Consider the following 21,783-nt stretch of genomic DNA (forward strand, 5'->3'; position numbering starts at 1 on the left):
TGAATCAGTTATTCCCTTAGGAGTTATGCAGTGGCAGTTCTTAACTGTTTTTAAGCACTTTAGAAGCACTTACTGTCTTGCACATAATCAGACTGTTACAGAGCAATCCCTTTTGCTTGGGGAGCAAGCTCTTCAGAGTAAAAGGGAGAGTAGAGTGGGAGAGAATCGTATTTATTGTGTTGATTCCATAGGTGGTTTGCAAATCTGACAAAACAAAGATGTGTGCCTTTTCTCAAACCCAGACTCTGTAAGAGCACCCTGAGTACCTTTGGGCAGCATGCTATGTGACTGCAGTGGAAACGTGAATGTGGCTGCCATCACTGCCAAATGATAGATGCCTGCCCAGGCTCACCTACCAGCGAGGCAGCTGCTTGGGTGGCTCTGATGAGGAGTCCATGTTTTTGGACGAGTGCTGCCTTAAGTCAGCAGTTCTCACAGCGAGGTCCTGACACCAGCATTAGCATCCCCTGGAAACTGTTAGGAATGCCAGTTCTGCGTTCCACCCCAGACAGACCTCCTGCATCAGACACTTTGGGTTGGGGCTCGACAGGGTTTAGAACCACTCATCTGGATTAATCTTTTTTCCAATATGTAGTACTAATCTGAAACCCCAGTGAAGCTGTTAATTGAGATGTCTTTAAAGTTCAATGTGTCTTTGCACTAATCCGCACGTATCATGCTATCAGACTGTGGCTGGTTGCTCTTCCAAAGCCTCTCAGAGCCTGTGTGAGGAATAAGCTGCATTTACAGTTCTCATACTTAGGAGAACTCCTTTCAGCTCCCTGAACCCCCAATGTGAATTTTTGCCTAAGATTAAGAAATCCAGCAGAGTGTGAAATTGGAAAGTGAGGTTGGTGTTAACTAGTGTAAATTTGTGCGTATTTTCAGCATTTGTTTATATTTAACTTTGTCCCCCACCTACTGGCTTACTACCTTAAGAAATAAAAAATTGGCCAGGCGTAGTGACTCATGCCTGTAATCCCAGTAATTTGGGAGGCTGAGGCAGGCTGAGCACCTGAGGTCAGGAGTTCGGGACCAGCCTGGCCAGCATGGTGAAACCCCGTCTCTACTAAAAATACAAAAAATCAGCTGGGCATATGGTGTGCGCCTGTAGTCCCAGCTACTCAGGAAGCTGAGGCAGGAGAATCACTTGAACCTGGGAGGTGGATGTTGCAGTTAGCTGAAATTGCACCACTGCACTCCAGCCTGGGCGAAAGAGCAAGAGTCTGTCTCCAAAAAAAAGGCTGGGCGCGGTGGCTCACGCCTGTAATCCCAGCACTTTGGGAGGCTGAGGCAGGTAGATCATGAGGTCAGGAGATCGAGACCATCCTGGCTAACACAGTGAAACCCCGTCTCTACTAAAAATACAAAAAATTAGCCGGGCATGGTGGTGGGCGCATGTAGTCCCAGTTACTCAGGAGGCTGAGGCAGGAGAATGGCATGAACCCGGGAGGCGGAGCTTGCAGTGAGCTGAGATCGTGCCACTGCACTCCAGCCTGGGTGACAGAGTGAGACTCTGTCTCAAAAAAAAAAAAAAAAGAAATAAAAAAATCAACATTTCTGGAGGCCAGTGTCTTTATAGCCTGCTCTACTAGTTGAGGATTTTGATTCTTCACCAAAGAGATGCAGACTGAGCTTCTTTGGTGTGCAAGACAGTCTGCTTTTCTTACAATGAGGAGTTCCTATGAACTCAGGAGCAAGTAGGTAGCCATGTGTGCGTCTGGACCAAGCTTTGAGAAGGGGACATGTCTGCAGAGGAAAAGAAGGTGCTGTGGAAACTGAGAGGTGAATGAGGATAGGGTGGGGGAGGCAGCCAAGACCTTAGTGGTATTAATCAGTCAGGATGTCCAGGGAAACAGAACCAACAGGGCATGTTCATATATATATATATGTGTATATATATATATATATGTGTGTGTGTGTATATATAGTGTGTGTATATATATATAGTGCATATATATATATATATACACACACATATATGTAAATAAATTTTAGCCGTTCTTGAGGTTGCAGTCTTTTTTTTTTTTTTTTGAGATGGAGTCTTGCTCTGTTGCCCAGGCTGGAGTGCGATGGCGCAATCTCGGCTCACTGCAACCTCTGCATCCTGGGTTCAAGCGATTCTCCTGCCTCAGCCTCCCGAGTAGCTGGGATTACAGGTTTGTGCCACCAGGCCTGGCTAATTTTTGTATTTTTAGTAGAGATGGGATTTCACCGTGTTGGTCAGGCTGGTCTTGAACTCCTGACCTCCTGATCTGCCCGCCTTGGCCTCCCAAAGTGCTGGGATTATAGGCATGAGCCACCATGCCCAGCAAGGTTGCAGTCTTGAGTCTGAAGGCAGCTTGGAGCAGAATTCGGAATCTCAGTCTTTTCTCTTAAGGGCTTCAACTGATTGGATTAGCCCCACGACATTATGGAGAGTCATTTGCTTTATTCAAAGTCCACTGATTTAAAATTTTTTTTTTTTTTTGAGACAGAGTCTCGCTTTGTCACCCAGGCTGGATTGCAGTGGCGCGATCTTGGCTCGCTGCAAGCTCCACCTCCTTGGCTTACACCATTCTCCTGCCTCAGCCTCCTGAGCAGCTAGGACTACAGGAGCCTGCCACCACGCCAGCTAGTTTTTTGTATTTTTAGTAGAGAGGGGGTTTCACTGTGTTAGCCAGGATGGTCTTGATCTCCTGACCTTGTGATCTGCCCATCTTGGCCTCCCAAAGTACTGGGATTACAGGCGTGAGCCACCGCACCCGGCCTTAAATGTTAATCATATGTAAAAAATACCTTCATGCAACATCTAGACTGATGTTTGACTAAACAATTGGATACCATGGCCTAGCCAAGAGGATGCATAAAATTAATGACCACTGCAAGGAATTGGGACTGTGACTGTGACTGTGGTCTGGGGGAGTGGGAAGATTTATGCTGGTTGGCAAGTGGGTGTGGGAAAAGCCACCAACAGTGTCCTCCTTGCTCAGTGGCCTCAACCCAGGGCTGTCATGAGATAATACACTGTCCATCACTAGGCTTGTGGGACACAAAGGTGAGCCACTTTCTGGAGAAGTGGGGCAGGGCTTCTGTAAATCGACTTTGATGACACCCTGGGGGTAAGATTGGATCTCCCCAGAATAGAGTTGGTGTCCTCCAGAGGGAATGAGCATCCTGGCATCAGAGGTTGGGCACTCAATCTTGCTAGTGAGTCCTGCCCCATGGTTGACTGGCCCAGGACCCAGGAGGTCATCACTGGGTCCTGAAGCTTTTCTACTGAAACTGGTGAAAAGGCCTTCTTCAAGGGCACCTTTCAGAGTGAGCACCCAGGAGACGTTTGTGAAAGTGTGAGCTCTCCTCAGCTTAGGAGCTGTTCTTATGTATTTATCTCACCGTCCAGATGGTAGGGCTGTGGACTTTAGATCTTTGTCGTTGGCCTAGGTTTGAGAGTCCTTGAAGCGGGTCTCCAGGCAGGAGGGGTTCTGTGTTTCCAGCGGGTCCCCATGCAGCTCCTGGCTGTGACCACTCCATCTGCCTCACTCACTCTGGGTGATCCTCGTGTGCCCAGGCAGAGGGCCTGGCCTGGGGATGCCCAGGGAGTCTTGCCTAGCTTTGCTGTTAGGGACATGAACAAGAATGGGCATAGCTAAAGAAGGGTATGGCCAGAGAGGGCTGGGCCCGGAGCTGGAGATGGGGCCATGTCTTGGCTCCCAACCATTGTTGAATTATCCCCAGGCACTCATGGAGTTGTCCTGAAACCCATCTTCCGTGTGCGTTGATTTATCCATGCTGTTCTTACCCACGTCATTTTCAGAGAGAAAAGTCTTTTTCCCATGCGCAGCCAAGAGACTGACTTTACTTGTTTTGTATGTAGTTAAGAATTCCACCAAAAAGAATTCCACTGCCATACCAGCATCTCCAAGGATGTCTCATAAACTTGGTTGCAGAGTTTTGTGAAATGTTGCACTCCGGTAGAAAGCAGCAGACTAGGCCTGGCATGGTGGCTCATGCCTGTAATCCCAGCACTTTGGGAGACCAAGGTGGCAGATCACCTGAGGTCAGGAGTTTGAGACCAGCCTGACCCATATGATGAAACCCCATCTCTACTAAAATACAAAAATTAGCCGAGTGTGGTGGTGGGCACCTGTAATCCCAGCTACTTGGGAGGCTGCGACAGGAGAATTGCTTGAACCTGGGAGGCGGAGGTTGCAGTGAGCCGAGATAACGCCATTGCACTCCAGACTGGGCAAAAAGAGTGAAACTCCATATTGGGGGAAAAAAAAAAGGCAGCAGACGAGACTGAAGGGTGTGACCTTTCAAGTGTTTATCCACCTTTGACCAAATAAATCTAATTCCATCTCTTTGAGTCTACTTAAGATAACTATCAATGATGAAGATATTTTTTTGCAGAACTCTATTGAGGAAAAATGAGCTGGCTTTTCCATTTCCAGAATGATCTCCGGGTCAGAGACATACACTGGGTCAGTCCAGGGAGAGGACGCCACTCCTCCCCTGGATGGTCAGGGTGCACAGGGAATTTTTGCCATCATTACCTCAATGGAGAAATGTTTACCTATCAAACTGTATTGCAACTGTGCTTCAATTCCTTGCCACCTTGGGCTGTTAGTAAGGATTGACCTATTCAGGTTACCAGTAGACTAAGTGGCTGAACCAGCTATCTACTGTGAAGCAGACCACCCCATAACTTAGTGGTTTAAAGGAAAACAAATTCTTTCTGGAGGTCTAGTGGGCTAGCTGCGTGGGAGCTGTGCTCAGCAGGTCTTCACAGCCTGGCCTTTCTGTCTGCATAGTCCTGCTTCTGAGCAGGTTTATCTCAGGTCACCCAAGGGCAAAGGCAGAAGCTGCAGGCAAAACCTCAGGTTCTATTCCATTGGCCAAAGCAAGACCAGCTCGGATGCCAGGGTTAGGAAATAGATTCCACCTTTTGATGAGTCTTGGGAGAGAAATATTGTGGCCATGTTTTTTGTTCTAAAATGTTGCTTGACTCTTCCATTTACTTATTCAGCAAATTTTATTTTAAAAATTGGCCCCTTGCTGATACCTGCAACCCACCTAAGGAATCACACAGCCTCACACTTCTGAGGTGACTGCATGATTTGGCTATGAGCTTCCTAGCAGCCATTGTGATGAGGGAAACCGATGGTTTTGAATTGTTTCTTGGTATCTAAGCGATTAAAAAAAAAAAAGAAGAAGAAAACCAGACAATGAACAGAAACAAGTTTTTCTGGAAAGTAGAGAAGTTTCTGAGGCTGAATCCTGAGGTGGGTGGTCCCATAGGGTCCCTGCATAGTCCTCAGCATACCCTGCACCCACCACAGTAGAGAAATGGAACACAACAGTCTCTAACACTCTCAGTGGTGGCCAAAGGCAGCGTGATAAGATGCAGGCCCCTAAGAATAAGGTGCCAGGGATTTGAGCATCCTGTGCTCCATGTGTCCAACTCTGAGACACAAGGACAAAGCACTAGAATATTGCACTCGAGCTACAGAAGAATAAACCTAGGTGTGTGGGGCTACAGAGGCATGAGCATCTGTCCTAGCTTACCCTCTGAAGTTTGCCCAACCAGCGTCGCACCATGTCCTAAACCTATTACCCTGGACAAGGAGGTGACCATGCTGTGCCTCAGTTTACTTCTGGTGTTATGGTGATATTTTCGTGAAGTCACACCTGAAAATCCCTGGGATGAGCAGTCACTGTGACCTGACATCAGAGGCCAGGGGTCTGGCAGTTGTGTATGGGGACACCCATGGCCTGCCTGACATGGGGGTCACACAAAGTCACACAGGGTTGCTTGGGGATTACAGCCTGTTTCTAGATGGATCTGGTGGTGCATGGGTTCCTCACTGAGGACTTGGAGGCTCCAGGCTCCAGGACATTCCCAAGTCCCCCAGCCAGGACCTCAGAAAGGACACTGTTCTGGGTGGGTTTGAGAGGAGCAAGTTAGGGGTGCTGAGAGGTGGAGCTGCTGTTGCCCCTCGAAGGGGGTCATGTGTAGGCTGATGTCTGTGCTGGGATCCCAGTTCGAGGGTGGCAGGAGCAGCCAGTGGAACCACAGGCAGAGTCGGCCAAGGACTGGGTGCCCCTGACAGCAGCAGAGAGGTGGACAAGGGAGTCTGGAGAGAAGGCCACCGGTTGAGAAGTTAGGTTTAGGGCTTTGGTTGGGCAGATTTATGGAAGACATGAAAACACCAGCATTTCAAGGCGGAAACCAGATTTTGGACAGAGTGATATCTTAATTGGTTTGTGCTGCTACAATCGGATACCTTAGATTGGGCAATTGATAGACGACAGGAATTTATTTCTCACAGTTCTGGAGGCTGGAAGTCCAAGATCAAGCCCCTCGGTGTCTGGTGAGGGCCTGTTTCCTGGTTCATAGATGATGCCTTCTGTGTGCCCTCCCATGGTAGAGGGGTGAGGGAGCTCCCTCAGGTCATTATTATGAGGCCCTAAGCCCATTCTGAGGCTCCAGCCTCATGACCTGACCACCTTCCTGAGGCCCCAGCTCCTCATACCATCACCTTGGGGTTTAGGGCTTCAGCATAGGAATTGGGGGTTGGGGGTGGGTCACAGACATTCTGACCATGGCAGTGATGCATAAAAGCCCAGTTTGGGGTGGGCAGCAAAGGGAGACCCGCAGCCGGCTCTTGCAGTCCTGCAGGGGTGGAGCAGGTGGTGTAGACCCAGCTTCCTGCCTTGGGGCCCCAGTGGCCCTCAGCAGCATCGTGAACCCCTGCAAGCTAGGTGTAGTGTGTGTGTATTGTTCTCAGGGTTTGTAGCTTCATCAGATCATCAGGGCTGCTCGACCCCCTGAATGTGAAGGCCAGGGTTTGCGTAAAAGAGCCGTTGTCCTATGCTACAGCAGCTCTCTCCGTGTGTCCTGGTCCCCAGGCTGCCCCATCGCCCTGAGGAAGATGCACGGTGGAGCTTGGGCCTGGAATGAGGGGGAGTGGAAGGAGGTGAGTGCAGAGATGGACAAGGGCCTCAGTCTTCCTGGGGCCATAGGATGCTGTGAACTTTGATGGAGGCCTCAGAGACGTAGAGCAGGAGAGCTGGCCTCTCATAAGATTGGCTCCTGTGGCTCTTGTTTTAGCCCCTTCCAGCCCCCATCCCTGCCTCTTGTTCTCCATTCTCTGCATGGTCCTGGGGTGCGTAAAGATGATGTGATGAGACTGAGGCACCGCCCTGCACCAGAAAGTTCTTGGAACTCGCCAAAGTCACATTCCTAAGATGCAATGTTGTGAAGCCGCCTCTGCTGTCCCTTGGAGAATTCTCCCGCTCCCATTATTAAAAATCTGAACATGTGTCTTGATGTCTGTTTATTTATTTATTTTTTGTGAGATGGAGTTTTGCTTTGTTGCCCAGGTGTGAGTGCAGTGGTGTGATCTTGGCTCACTGCAACCTCCACCTCTCAGGTTCAAGCAATTCTCCTGTCTCAGCCTCCCGAGTAGCTGAGACTACAGGCGCGCGTCACTATGCCCAGCTAATTTCTGTATTTTTAGTAGAGACGGGGTTTCACCATATTGGCCAGACTGGTCTCAAATTCCTGATCTCGTGATCCGCCCACCTTGGCCTCCCAAAATGATGGGATTACAGGTGTGAGTTACCACGCCCTGCCTGTCTGCATATTTAAATATGCATTAAACATGGGATTGGAAGAGTGACATGGGAGGTCTATATACATGGGCGTTGCGAGATTTGCTTCTGCCTTCCAGTGCTTTCCCTTGGGCTCCCTCTGGGGAGATTTGGGCTCTGGGAGATTCGCGGCCGGTTTTGCCATTCCCAGGTGAGTGGAAGGGCTCGTGGGGGTCATGCAAAGCTCCCTCCTGCTCACCGCCTTGGACATAACCAAGGAGGGCTTGGCCTTGGACCCTGAGCCGGGTTTTCCTGCAGGTGTACACAGAGGAATGTCCCATAGGGTGGCTGTGTGGGAGAGTGGGCCCTGGGGAGGCAGAGCTGGGACCCTCTGCTGAGGGGGGAGGCAGTGGACCCTGTCCTCTCCTCATGCGTGGGAAACATGCCCAGGGAGGCTGCGGTTATTTTGTCCCAGTTTTTCCATCGAGGAAACAGCAGTCAGTGGAAATTTGCAAGTTGGTGATGGGAGAGGTGGGCCTGAACCCGAAGTCCTTAGAATGAAAACCTGGGCCTTTCTTGGTCCCTGCAGGTGTGCTCCACTGCAGGGTGGGGAGGTGCTGGGGTCGGCCTCTTTGAATTTGGGCTGACGGACACAAAGGGGTTGGGGTTGGTGGAGGCACCCACTCTTGCATGGAGGAGGGTGTGGGACCCTCTGCCAAGTGTCAAGTTAGCCTGAAATGAGGCACAGACTGGGAGCTTTGCTTTTTGCCCTGGGGTAAGAATAAAAGAAGAAAACAATGCAGGCCGAGGAAGCATTCCTAGGAGGTTGGCGCAGCCCCTTTGATCCTCGGCACCGGCTTGCTGTAGCTTGCTCTTATCAGGACGGCAAATTCCCTGTTTCCTTTTATGTTGGGAACCTACAAGAGGCTCTGACGCTAAAAGCGGGCTCCTCATTCTTGCCTGCAGGAAGCAGTGTCTTGTATACAGGCGTCAGCACCCACATGGGGGTGGACAGTGGAGGGCCAGCCTGGGCCTGCCTCGTGTGCTCAGGCCTCCTTGGTGGGGGTGGGAGTGGTGCAGAAGTTCTCGTCATTTGTCATTCGCCAGAGGGACTATGGGCAGACAGCAGAGATGTCCCTAGGCCTGCTCACCGCCTGCCTTCTACCTAGCCCTCTGGCAAGAGGCTGTCCTTCTAGTTTGGAGACTTCCTCTGGAGAATTCTATGACACACGTTCTTGAACTGTGGATGTAATCCCGTAAGGCGTGGTTCATGGCATGTGGGGTGGAATAATTCCTTGTTGGACAGTTTGCTCCAGGAATGGCGTGGCCTTCCCACCTCCTCCCACTACATGCTAGTGGCCACCACAGTGGTGGTGATGGTTAAAATGTCTTCACATTTCCAAATGTCCCCAGTGCCTCCAATTATTAGTAGGCAGAGAAGTCAGTCGGCACTTAAAAAAACAAACTAGGATGAAAAATCCCAGAAAGTATTCTGCCAGTTGCCACGTCATATTCCCATAAAACCTTCAGTTATTTACCCATATGGGTGCTTTACCTGGTTGTTACTTAAGATAGATTTCTGTATGTGTTGCAAGGAAAGGCATTGCAGAAATGGACAGGGCCATTTTTTTCGTTCCACATTGTGACTCTTCCTTTCCTGTGTTTGAAAGATTAAAAGATAGCACCCCCTAGATGGGTGAAGATTGGGTTAAATAGTAGTGTTGGGACAGAAAGGTCCATTTGTGAGCTCCCTGCAGGCGGGTTTGACGGTCCTGGTGGAAGTAGCCTTGGCAGCTGCTGGTTTTCAAAGCCTCTTAACAGGCTGTGCATATCACCCGTGACTGCACCCCTGAGGAAAGAAGAAAAGTCAGCCTCTCCCGTACGTAGGACGCTTGTGAACTTTGCCAGACACACTGTTGGTCTTAAGGATTGTTCTGACCCTGGATATTTGCAGGACTTGTCCAAGGTGGATCTGAGCCTCCTCATGTGCTCCAGGCAGAGATCAGGATTCGCGTGCATCACCAACTGGTGGAAGATGGGGACTAGGCACCCTGCACACCCTGCACAGGTCAGGTTCTGTTGCTGTCTGCTCCCGCTGCTCCTGGTTATCGTCTGTGGGGGGCATGGCTTGGTGGCAGGGACCGGAGGACAGAGGGCTGGGAGTAGGGCCTCTTGGCTACAACCTGCCCTTCTGCCCAGCACCCTTGCACTGAGAATCGCCAGGTGCCATTTCCTTCCTTGCATGCCGTGCTCACTGTACCAAAGATTTGTGGAGTTTTGCCATTTGGGTTTATGGGAGGTTGCATTCCCCCCAGGCCAGCCAGCGAGAGTGGGCAGGGTCTGGCCTGGGGCCCGCACTTTGCAGCCCCTGAAGATCTCAGCTGTCATGCCTCTGCTTTGCTTCCCTCAGCTTGGGAAGCTTCACTCGCCCCTGCCCCCAGAGTGTGACTCAGATGTACCCACTGACCGGAGGAGCTTGTTGGGAGGAAGTCACAATTATGGGCTTAGAGAAAGAAAAGTCAAACAACCAACAAAATAATAATCATGCTTGCCTGTGGATTGGGCCTAAGGGATCTGGGGCCCTCTGTCGTCCTCAGTTCCCTACCTCAGAGCTTCAGGTGCCCAGACTCAGGCCGGAGGGTCCTAGGGCCCTAGGACAGGCAGAGCACCCACATTCATGGGGGTGCAGAGTTGTCCCCAGACGGCCCGGAGAGACCCCTGCTCAGGGGGTCTTGGCCTTTAGTGTGTCTCAGAATGGGGACTCTAAAATCTATCTGGGAACCTCCTTAGAGTAGCTGACTTTTGTTTTATTAAAGGTAATTTTTTAAAAATAACATTTTGATTTTAAAGTGTCTGCAGGATCTTCTGCAGTTGGTATCATTTTCACTAGAACCTTACTGCCCAATTGTCAACAGGGTTATTCTACAAAAGAGGGCATGTGGGTTCAAGGAGAATCTGAACACGGGATTCACATACTGAACTCCAACTGGTTGCCTCCGCCTTTGTGTGTGTTTACATGCATATGTGTGTATGTAAGTGCACGTTCCTAAATGTATATGTACACAAGTGTATGTGTGTCCACAGGAACACACACATGTATACCGTGTTTGCATGCATACCTACATGTACGAGTCTGTGCATATAATGTGCATGTGTGTGCAGGCTTACTTTGGAGATACAGCAGTTTGGTGCCAACTGGACCACTGCAATAAAATGAATATTGAGATAAAGTAAGTTGCACACATCTTTTAGTTTACCAGTGCATATAAAAGTTGTTTATACTAAGCTGTAGTTATATTAAGTGGCAGTATGTCTAGAAAAACAATGTACATGTCTTAATTTAAAAATGCCTTATTGCTAAAAAAGGCTAACAATCATCTGAGCCTTCAGCAAGTTAAAATCTTTTTGCTGATGGAAAGTCTTGCCTACAGGTTCATGGCTTTGGACTGATCAGTGGCTACTGAAGGTTGGGGTGGCTGTGGCAATTCCTTAAAATAAGACAATGATAAAGTTTGCCACGTCAGTTGACTCCTTCATGAAAGACTTCTCTGTAGCATGTGATGGTGTTTAATAGCATTTTATCCACAGTAGAACTTTTTTCAAAATTGAAATTAATCCTTTCAAACCCTTTTGCTGCTTTATTACAATTACACAATTACATTTGTGTACCTTTTTTTTTGAGATGAAGTCTCGCTCTTGTCCCTCAGGCTGGAGTGGGATGGCATGATTTCGGCTCACTGCAACCTCCGCCTCCCGGGTTCAAGCCATTCTCCTGCCTCAGCCTCCCGAGTAGCTGGGATTACAGGCGCCTGCCACCACACCCGGCTAGTTTTGGTATTTTTAGTGAGACGGGGTTTCACTGTGTTGGCCAGGCTGGTCTGGAACTCCTGACCTCAGGTGATCCACCCGCCTCAGCCTCCCAAAGTGCCAGGATTACATTCTTGAGCAACCACGCCTGACCACATTTGTGTAACTTTCTGAATACTTTGTTGTCATTTCAGTACTATGTACAGCATCTTCTTTATCAAGAGTAGATTCCATTCTTTTTTTTTTTTTTTTTGAGACAGAGTCTCGCTCTGTTGCCAGGCTGGAGTGCAGTGGCGCAATCTCGGCTCACTGCAACCTCCGCCTCCCGGGTTCAAGCGATCCTCCTGCCTCCGCCTCCTGAGTAGCTGGGATTACAGGCGCATGCTACCATGCCCAGCTAATTTTTGTATTTTTAGTAGGACGGGGTTTCACCATGTTGGCCAGGATGGTCTCCATCTCTTGACCTTGTAATCCACCTGCCTCGGCCTCCCAAAGTGCTGGGATTACAGGCGTGAACCACCGTGCCCGGCCCGATTCCATCTTAAGAAACCACTTTTTTTGCTTATGCATAAGAAGCAACTTCTCATCCATTAGAGATTGATCATGTGATTGCAGCAATTCAGTCACATCTTCAGGCTCCACTTCTAGTTCTAGTGCTCTTGCTGTTCCCAGCACATCTGCAGCTCCTTTCTTCACTGAAGTCTTGAACCCTCAAGATCATTCATAAGGGCTGAAATCAACTTCTTCCAAACTCCTGTTAATATTGACAATTTGACTTCCTCTCATGAATCACAAATGTTCTTAAAGGCATCTGGACTGTTGAATCTTTTCCAGAAGGTTTTCAATCGACTTTGCCCAGATCCATCAAAGGAATCACTGTTTATTGCAGCTTTACAAAATGTTTTTTTTTTTTTTGGAGATGGAGTCTTCCTCTGTCACCCAGACTGGAGTGCAGTGGCGCAATCTCAGCTCACTGCAACCTCCTCCTCCTGGGTTCAAGTAATTCTCCTGTCTCAGCCTCCCGAGTGGCTGGGATTACAGGCACCCGCCACCATGCCTGGCTAATTTTTGTATTTTTAGTAGAGACAGGGTTTCACCATGTTGGGCAGGCAGGTCTTGAACACCTGACCTCAGGTGATCCACCCGCCTTGGCCTCCCAAAGTGCTGGGATTACAGGTGTGAGCCACTGTGCCCGGCCCAAAATGTATTTCTTAAAAAGTAAGACTTGTGGGCCAGGCGCAGTGGCTCACGCCTGTAATCCCAGCACTTTGGGAGGCCGAGGTGGACGGATCGCCTGAGGTCAGGAGTTTGAGACCAGCCTGGCCAACATGGTGAAACCCCGTCTCTACTAAAAATATAAAAATTAGGCTTGGTGGCGGGTGCCTGTAGTCCCAGCTACTCGGGAGGCTGAGGCAGGAGAATCACTTGAACCTTGAGGTGGAAGTTGCAGTGAGCCGGAGGCTGCAGTTAGCCGAGATCGCACGATTGCACTCCAGTCTGGGCAATAAGAGCCAGACTTCGTCTCAAAAAAAAAAAAAAAAAGTAAGAGTTGAAAGTCAAAATTACTCCTTGATCCATGGGCCGTAGAATGGATGTTGTGTTAGTAGGCATGAAAACAACATTCATTTCTTTGTACGTCTCTGTCAGAGTTGCTGCATGACCACCTGCATTGTCAACAGGTAGTAATATTTTGAAAGGAATCTCTTTTTTTCTGAAGAGTAGGTCTCAACAGTGAGCTTAAAATAGTCAATAAACCATGCTGTATGCAGAAGTTCTGTCATCCAGGCTTTACTGTTCTATTTATAGAGCACAGGGAGAATAGATTTAGCATAATTCTTAAGGGCTCTGGAATTTTCCAAACGATAAATGAGCATTTGCTTCCACTTACAGTCATTAGTTGCCTTAGCCCCTCATAAGATAGTTAGCCTGTGCTTTGAAACCTGGCATTGACTTCTCCTCTCTGGCTATGAAAGTCCTAGGTGGCATCTTCTCCCAATAGAAAGCTGATTTTGTCTGCATTGAAATCTGTTGTTTAGTGTAGCCACCTTCATCAATGGTCTTAGCTAGATCTTCTGAATAACTTGTGGCAGCTTCTACATTAGTACTTGCTGCTTCACCTTACTCTGTTATGTTATGGAGATGGCTTTTTTAACTTAAACCTCTTGAGCCAACCTCTGCTAGCTTCACACTTTTCTCCTGCCGCTTCCTCACCTTGCTGAGTCTGCATAGAATTGAAGAGAGTTAGGGCCTTGCTCTAGATTAGGCTTTGGTTTAAGGGAATGTGGTGGCTGGTTTGTTCTTCTAATCCAGACCACTCAGACTTTCTCTGTATCAGCAAAGAGGCTGTTTTGCTTTCTTATCATTCGTGTGTTTACTGGAGTAGCACTTTTAATTTCCTTCAAGAACTTTTCATTTGCGTTTGGACCTTGGCTAACTGTTTGGCACGAGGGGCCTGGCTTTTAGCCTGTCTGAACACATGCCTTCCCCACTAAGCTCTCATTTCTAGCTTTTAAGAGATGTGACTCTTCCTTTCACTTCAACACTTACTGGTTATTAATTGGCCTGATTTCAGTGTTGTTGTGTCTCAGGAAATAGGGAGGTCCAAGGAGAGGGAACGAGCAGTCCAGAGCATCAGAACACACAGAACCTTTATCCATTAAGTTTGCTGTCTTCTATGGATTTGGTTCATGGCACCCCAAAACAATTACAATAGTAACATCAAAGAGCACAGATCACAAATAACTAGGAAAGATATAATAGTAATGAAAAAGTTTGAAATACGGTGAGAGCTTCCAAAATGTGACACAGAGACCTGAAGTGAGGTCATGCTTTTGGGAAAATGGCACTGACGTGGGGTTGCCACAAGCCTTCAGTTTGTAAAAAAAAAAAACTCAGTATCTGCAAAGTTCAGTAAAGCAAAGCACAATAAAATGAGGTATGTCTGCCTGTATGTGTCTTGTTGATTTCTGCAACAGAGGCAGAGAGTGATTTTTTGTTGTTATTTTTCTCCTTATTTCTCCAGGCAAATTGTTTCTAGCCTTCACCCATGTTCCAAGCTCTAGACGGCTTCCTGGCTTGGCAAGATTACCGTTAACGCATCCCTAAGCATTCCTTTTATTTGTCAAATCCCTGTTATTCTGTTAGAATCTATCTTGCAGCCAAAATAGCCTCAGGAGAAAAAGAATGAAAAAAAGAAATGAATTAGGTGTGCCAGAAGAATGTGATGGGCGTGGGGAGGTTTATGCAGATAAATATGGTGGGTAACAATGCGGCTCCTTTTCAATGTCTGTTTAAATGTTTCCATTTTCCTTGTAAAGGCACTCTAACACAAGAAGTGCATTTGCAGAGAGGCCAAGGATCGCTCCCTGTGGACACACGGTTTTGTAGCCTCCCTCCCCACCCCACCCCTGCCCCACTCCAGCTGTGCCTTAGCAGACCTCATTCCCTATTATTTCAGTCTCTGCAAGTGCAAGAATTTAGGGTGATAACAGCCATACTTCCATTCCATGAATTTGCACACTTCTTACTCTCCACTCATCTAACACACATGTGCACAGTGTGAACCTTGGTCTTTTGACTTAACTTTGCCTGTGTGGGATGTTGTTTCTCTCCTGTCCATGGACACTTCTTGAGTTGAGATTCACAGGTATAGAAAGAGCAGGGTCTGCAGTGCAAATGTTTTTGTAGTTCTCATTGTAGACTGTCCAATGACTTTTCAAAGTGCTCCCCAAGGCATGGATTGTTCCACTGGGGGTCTCCTTGCCTGTAGTTTTGAACCTTGACCCCGCCGAAGGCTCCCCTGATCCTGGTGGCTATGCTGGAACTCTAGCTCCTTCCCTTTGGCCTGAGGTGGCCACAACCAGGGCTCCAGCCACATGACGTTTTGTGCCGCCACCCACCTCCTCCGTGGTCTCCCCATTTGCTTAAGGAAGCACCTGGAGCGAGACAGAACCATCCAGTCCATGGCTGGGCCCCACTGGGCCTCCACCTTCAGAACGTGCCCAGGATCTAGCCACCTGCTCTTGCTTGGTTCCCGAGTCCAGCGGCAGGAAGTGGACACCAGGCCAGCCTTCTGCCCGGGAGCTCAGGTGCTAGAGCTTGTCTGCCCTCTGTGTGGCAGGGAGCCCAGCTTGCCCATTTGAGAAAGAAGCAGGGGCACTCCGAGGAGATGCTTCCTGAAGGAACCGGGTGTTTTAGGAAGATCTTCCTGGCGCTTCCCGTAGGTCTGGTGAATGGTATTCACCCAGGCTCCCAAGAGGCTGAGCCCCTCTTCACCCCTTTTCTGAGTGAGCTCATGTTCCTTGGCTGGGTGCAGACTTGGGAGATGTGCTCAGTCACTCCACAGCAAAATTCTGTCTCTTTGGGATGGTATGACTCCTCAGGAGTGGGGTAAGGCTGTTTAGGAATGACCAAAACTTAGGTCTGTTTTGTTTTGTAACTTTGTTAATATCCCATGGGTGTTTTCCATATAAGTGAATATGGATGTGATTATTATTTTTAGTGACTTCATAGTATTCGAATCCCATTCTATGTTAGTACCATAAAATGACCAGAGCCCAGTTGCTGGCTATTTTTTTTTTTTTTTTTTTTGAGACGGAGTCTCGCTCTGTCGCCCTGGCTGTAGTGCAGTGGCGCAATCGCGGCTCACTGCAAGCTCCGCCTCCCGGGTTCACGCCATTCTCCTGCCTCAGCCTCTCTGAGTAGCTGGGACTACAGGCGCCCGCCACCATGCCCGGCTAATTTTTTTTTGTATTTTTTAGTAGAGACGGGGTTTCACCTTGGTCTCGATCTCCTGACCTCGTGATCCGCCCTCCTCGGCCTCCCAAAGTGCTGGGATTACAAGCGTGAGCCACCGCACCCGGCCAGTTGCTGGCTATTAAGACTGCTTCCAGCTTTTTTTGTTGTGCATAATTCTGTACCCTGCCCTTCCACGTAGATCTTTCCAGGCGTGGTCATTGCCTTAGAACACATTCCTTGAAGGAGAATTGACCATTGTGATAAGTGTTTTAAATGAGAACATAGAGGTTTTGTTTGCATGTGCCTTGCCCATTGAGACCCTGCTGCAAATGTGTCTTTGTGCTTCTGTCTCCTGGTCCTAGCTGTCTTGCTGTGGGACAACTAGGGACAGCATCTTCCTTACATGAGGTTGGGAAGGTGAAGGTCAGAGGGACAGCAAGCCAAGGTTACCGCCTTCCAGGACAGATCCTATGGTCTGGCTGCTCACCCATTTGTTCTACGCGTTTATCTTTTGCAAAGGGCTGTGCAGTTCACCAAGCCCTCTCCATACATGAAAGCTTACTGTGGACATTGCTGGCCATGGAACCATGGGGCCGTGTTTCTATTCCCATTTGCCTTCTTCCTTCCTTCATTAATTCAGCAAACAGGCATGGGCCCCTTCTCATGTCTGGGCCTTGGATAGGTGAAGGGCAGGGTGAGGGTGCAGGGCTTCTCTGTGATGTAAGAACTTTGGTGGGGCCCTGAGGCCTGGGGCCAGAAGACCTTGCCCGATCCTCCCTGAGAAGGTCTTGCAGGGGAGACCTCAGTGTTGCATTTGGGGACCAATGCTCAGCTGAGTGGGGATGGGTGGGAGGGATGGAAGAGGGGAGAGGAGACCAAGGCATGGGTCTGGCACCCCTGTCAAGAACCAAAGGAAGTAACTAGGTTGTGGGGATGGAGGTGGGAGGGCAGGAACGTGGGTAGAGTTGATACTGCAGTGTTCTGGTCAGAGCATGAAAAACCTGGAATGGGTCAGTAGGCGGTCTGTGTGCCAGGGCCCATCAGGAGTATCATTCATTCATTCAGCAAATCCTTAGCTGTGTTCTAGGCAGGGAGATCTCTGTGGATTGGATGGGCAGATGGACTAGAGTTTAAGCCCTCTTAGAGGTGGGTTTTTCATCCCGATGACTATAAGACCGAGGTGGATGGACGTTTCATGCAGGAGAGGCGTAAACGGGGCAAGGATGTGGGGGAAGTGAGTCCCGCGTGCAAGGAACAACAAGTGCAAATGTCCTGAGGCAGCACCTGGCTGAGGAGGCTGGAGAGCAGGCCAGAAATAGGCAGGGGCTACTAGATCACGTTGGTCTGTGGGCTCATGAAAAGAACTTTTTTTTGTTTTTTTGAGACGGAGTCTCGCTCTGTCGCCAGGCCGGAGTGCAGTGGCATGATCTCAACTCACTGCAACCTCCGCCTCCTGGCTGGGTTCAAGTGATTCTCCTGCCTCAGTCTCCCGAGTAGATGGGATTACAGGCACCCGCCACCATACCTGGCTAAGTTTTTTTGGTATTTTTAGTAGAGACGGGGTTTCACCATGTTGGCCAGGATGGTCTCAATCTCCTGACCTCATGACTTGCCCACCTTGGCCTCCCAAAGTGCTGGGATTACAGGTGTGAGCCACCACGCCTGGCCAAAATAACTTTTATTTATTTATTTATTTATTTATTTATTTAATTTTATTTTTTGAGACGGAGTCTTTCTCTGTCGCCCAGGCTGGAGTGCAGTGCCGTGATCTTGGCTCGCTGCAAGCTCCGCCTCCTGGGTTCATGCCATTCTCCTGCCTTAGGCTCCTGAGTAGCCCGGAATACAGGCGTCCGCCACCACACCCGGCTAATTTTTTGTATTTTTAGTAGAGATGGGGTTTCACCATGTTAGCCAGGATGGTCTCGATCTCCTGACCTCGTGATCCACCTGCCTTGGCCTCCCAAAGTGCTGGGATTACAGGCGTGAGCCACCACGCCCGGCCTATTTATTTATTTTTTAAGGGTGTAGATTCTAAAAGCTGGAGAGGGTTTTGTGCTACATTGTCATGTCCTGATTCCTGTCTTAAGAAGTTCCATTTGGTTGGCCTGTGGATGCAGAAAGATGGTCAGTTCAGTGGTGGGTGGACCAGGATGGTGGGAGTGGAGACCGGGTAACTGGGCCTTTTTGGGGCTTTATTTTGCAGGGCTTGCTGACAGATTGGCTGTGTGCTGTAAGAGAAAGAGACGGAGCCCCAAAGTTGAGACTTGACGGTGTAGGGAAGTGGTGCTATTTGTGCAGACAGAGCAGCAGGGAGGACGTGTTGGGAAGAAAACTGGGAGTTCTTATTTGGAGGGTTGAAGTGAGCGGTGCTACAGGGATGGCCCAGTGAAGGTGGGAGAAGGTGGTGCTCAGGACTCAGCAGGTCAGGGGAGAAGAAGCTTGGAGCGGTCAGGACCATCAGCCGGCAGACAGGTGGTGGGAAGGGTGACAGCCGGCCTGGGGGTGCATGCACACGGAGGACCTTCAGGTCGGAGCCCAGGCACCCTGAAACTTAGAAGTACCCAAGGGGATAAGACCCTCCAAAGGAGACAGAGGCAGGACCAGTGAGGTAGGGCATGGGGTCACAGCGACCAGGGAAGAAAATGCGTCAGGAGATGGTGTGTTCAAATGCGGCTGGGATTGGAATAAAGTGAGGGGCAAGTGTCCCTTACTGGGTCTGACAGGCTATGGCTAGGAGTTGACTTATGGAAAGTTCCAGTGAGATGGGTTGAACATGGATTCTGGAGCCCATGAGCCTTGGGGTAAGGGGCAGTGACTATAGTCAGCCTTTGAGGAAGACTTCCTATAAGGGGAACAGCAGAGAAATAGGCCAGGTATGGGAAGGCTGGGTGGGCATCCAAGGAGGGTTGTGTTTTCAAAGATGGGATGTATTACAGCAGGCTGTATGCCACTGGGAAAGTTGGCGCAGGCAAGAAAAACGTGAAGGTTAGGAGCTGGAGGGACGGGGTGGGTGGTGACTCTCCCCTATAATCCCAGCACTTTGGGAGGCCAAGGCAGGTGGATCACCTGAGGTCAGGAGTTTGAGGCCAGCCTGACCCACATGGTGAAACCTCGTCTCTACTAAAAATACAGAATTAGCTGGGTGTGGTGGTGCATGCCTGTAGTCCCAGCTACTTGGGAGACTGACACAGGAGAAATGCCTGAACCTGGGAGGCAGAGGTTGCAGTGAGCTGAGATCACGCCACTGCACTCCAGCCTGGGTGACAGTGTGAGACTCCGTCAGGAGTTGGAGAATGAGAGCCAGGGTGGCTGGGGACAATGCTGGAGCCCACTGTGCATGTGCATCTGGGTTTGGCACCTGGAAGCGTTGCACATGAGCCGGTGAACTGCAGTGGTCTCCGCTGTCTTCTGGGCTGAGGTTTGTTGGGAGGCTTTAGCTCCTGCGTGCGTTGCTGCACAGAGCAGCTATGCTCTGATGAGTAAGGACTGTGGAGGGGTGGATGGCGGCGTAGACTTGGGGCCATGCTGAGGGCTCCTGGAAGGCAGTGACCTTGGCTTGCTGTCCCTCTGACCTTCATCTTCCTGAACTTATGCAGGGAAGATGCCCAATGTGGACCTGGCCAGCTGATGGAACTGTAGGGTTGTCTCCAGGACCTTGTGCTGGTAACTAACAGTGGATACCCAGAGGGCTGGGAGGAGCAGCTTCCAGAACCCCATTGATACGAGTGTCTTCGTGTCCAGTGTGTGCTGCTGCCCCCTGCAATTTCAGCAATTTCAGCAGAAGCATGCCTGCAAATCTAATGTCCCCAGGGCTCCACTGAGTGCGGGTTACTCCTGGAGGTCCCCACCCACGCTTGCCCTCCACTCCCCGACACAGGCCCCTTATCTCTTTTAATTCTTAGCCCAGTTGAAGTCAACACAATTCTTCGCTTTGCCCTCCGCCCCACTCCCACCCTTTGCTCCTGAGCCTCTGCCTACCTGTTTTGGGCAAGGCCCAGTCTACACTGGAGCCCGACACACACTGCCTCCCTCCCTCCTCACCCTGGAGGGTCCACCGCCTCTTTGGCTTTATCTTCTCTCTGCTCCCTCCTAGGCTATAAACTTGGGAATGAATGAATGGACAGATGAACTCTGCCGGTATAATTGTAAACCATCTAATCAGAAATTCAAAGGGCAGCAGATAGGAGGCCACAGCTCAGGGTGTTCCAAAGGCCCAGCCCAGGGCGTGACCGAGGGGTGTGGTAGTCAAGGGGGTGACCTTAAAACCTGGCGTCTGTCTTTGTCAGTTTAGTCATTCCATCTGCAGCGCCTGTTGAGCACAGCCGTGTCTTACCAGGCGGGTGCTGAGCACACACACTGAGAGGCCACGGTCTTGGCACACGCCTAGTTTATAGTATGAGTGGGGTATGCCGCAAGCCCATGTCTGTTCCCTGCTAGCCTGGGTGGACAGTGATGGCTGTCACTGCAGACACGGGATGAGAAGCTTCAGTGGTGAGGTGGGACTTGAACTGCCTTTTTCTTTGCTTGAATAACATTTAAAAACTTTTTTTTAAATAAGGAGGAAAAGAGGATTGTGAGTACTATGCTGTAAGTATACTTTAGTGGTATTTAAAAATAATTATAAGAGCAATACATTGAACCTTTTAGGAAGCTGAAAATAGATGTGTAGAAATCGCCCACAGGCCCCCAGCCTCAGCACCTCACCGTCCTGGGCCGCCTGGGGAGGGGTTTTCCTCAGGCTCTTACGCAGTGGATGTGCACAGGGCTGGGACGCAGGACGACTGTGAGGAAGGAACTCTCCTCCAGTGATGGCAGGTCCTGGGTGCTCAGTCCAGCTCCGGAACAGCAGTGCTGCTGTGCGGTGACTGTGTGCGAGGCCAGGGGGTGCCCGACGTGGATGTCATGTGAGACAGGTGGCTCAGGTAAGATGCTTAAGGTCTGAGCCTCGGCCCCTCGGCTGTGAAATGAGAACCACATCCTCGTTGTTTCTGGTTTTTGGTGACCTGTGTATGTGGATGTGCCAGGAAGACCCTGGGTGTTGAGCTGGGTTTGAGACTAAATTATGAGTGGGTGGAAGAATGGTACATACCAACGTGGGAGCCTCCTTGCTGTCTTGGCCACCTTGGTCACCCACTGTACCTTGTGCCAGCCTCCTGATATGCTGGGGCAGGGTCCCAGGCAGCTGGTGGTCGCAGCCCTCGTCTGGAGTGGCTCAGGGGTCCTTGGGAGTGTGCGTGTCCAGCTGCCCCAGCCCAGGGCCTCTCCCAATCCCTCCTGCTTCATTCTCTGGGCAGTGCTGCTGGTGGGAGATCAAGGCTCAGGAGGCTGGACCCTGGGCTGTCAGATACGTGGCTGACAACAGGGCCTCTGCTGCTTCATTTCTGCTCTATTTCTGCTCTCTTGAGTGTGGATGGAGATTTTGGTTTTTCCTTTTTTCTGGGTTGGAGCATTGCAATGTTATCTACTGGAAGCATGCTTTTCATGTACTGGAAACTTCTTGGGGGTTAGATTTGGGTAACGTAGGGATTACTTCGAGGCAAGAGCATCACACTCAGTTGGGGACCTGGGAGTCCCCTCTGTGTGGAAGGGCAGGGCCACCTTCTACTGAACTTTAAATTGGAGGCATTTAATTATTAGCTCCCTTGGAGCGCTGATGGTGGTGGG

General features: G+C 49.8%; 1 protein-coding gene across 3 annotated transcripts in view; it reads left to right on the top strand.

Annotated features, from left to right (window-relative positions):
• Nucleotides 1-21,783, top strand: part of TNS3 (tensin 3) — a 314,080-nt gene that overhangs the window by 17,265 nt on the left and 275,032 nt on the right. The window contains exon 1 of one of the 3 annotated variants that reach the window (XM_063609575.1): nucleotides 9,536-9,643. The exons of the other annotated variants lie outside the window; for them this stretch is intronic. Coding sequence (XP_063465645.1) covers nucleotides 9,560-9,643 — 84 coding nt within the window. The 5' untranslated portion in view covers nucleotides 9,536-9,559. Of the gene's footprint in view, nucleotides 1-9,535; nucleotides 9,644-21,783 lie in introns of those variants that run through there. 3 annotated transcript variants of the gene reach the window in all.

Source organism: Symphalangus syndactylus, chromosome 9 (genome assembly GCF_028878055.3).
Source record: "Symphalangus syndactylus isolate Jambi chromosome 9, NHGRI_mSymSyn1-v2.1_pri, whole genome shotgun sequence".
In the NCBI taxonomy this organism is placed as follows: domain Eukaryota; kingdom Metazoa; phylum Chordata; class Mammalia; order Primates; family Hylobatidae; genus Symphalangus; species Symphalangus syndactylus.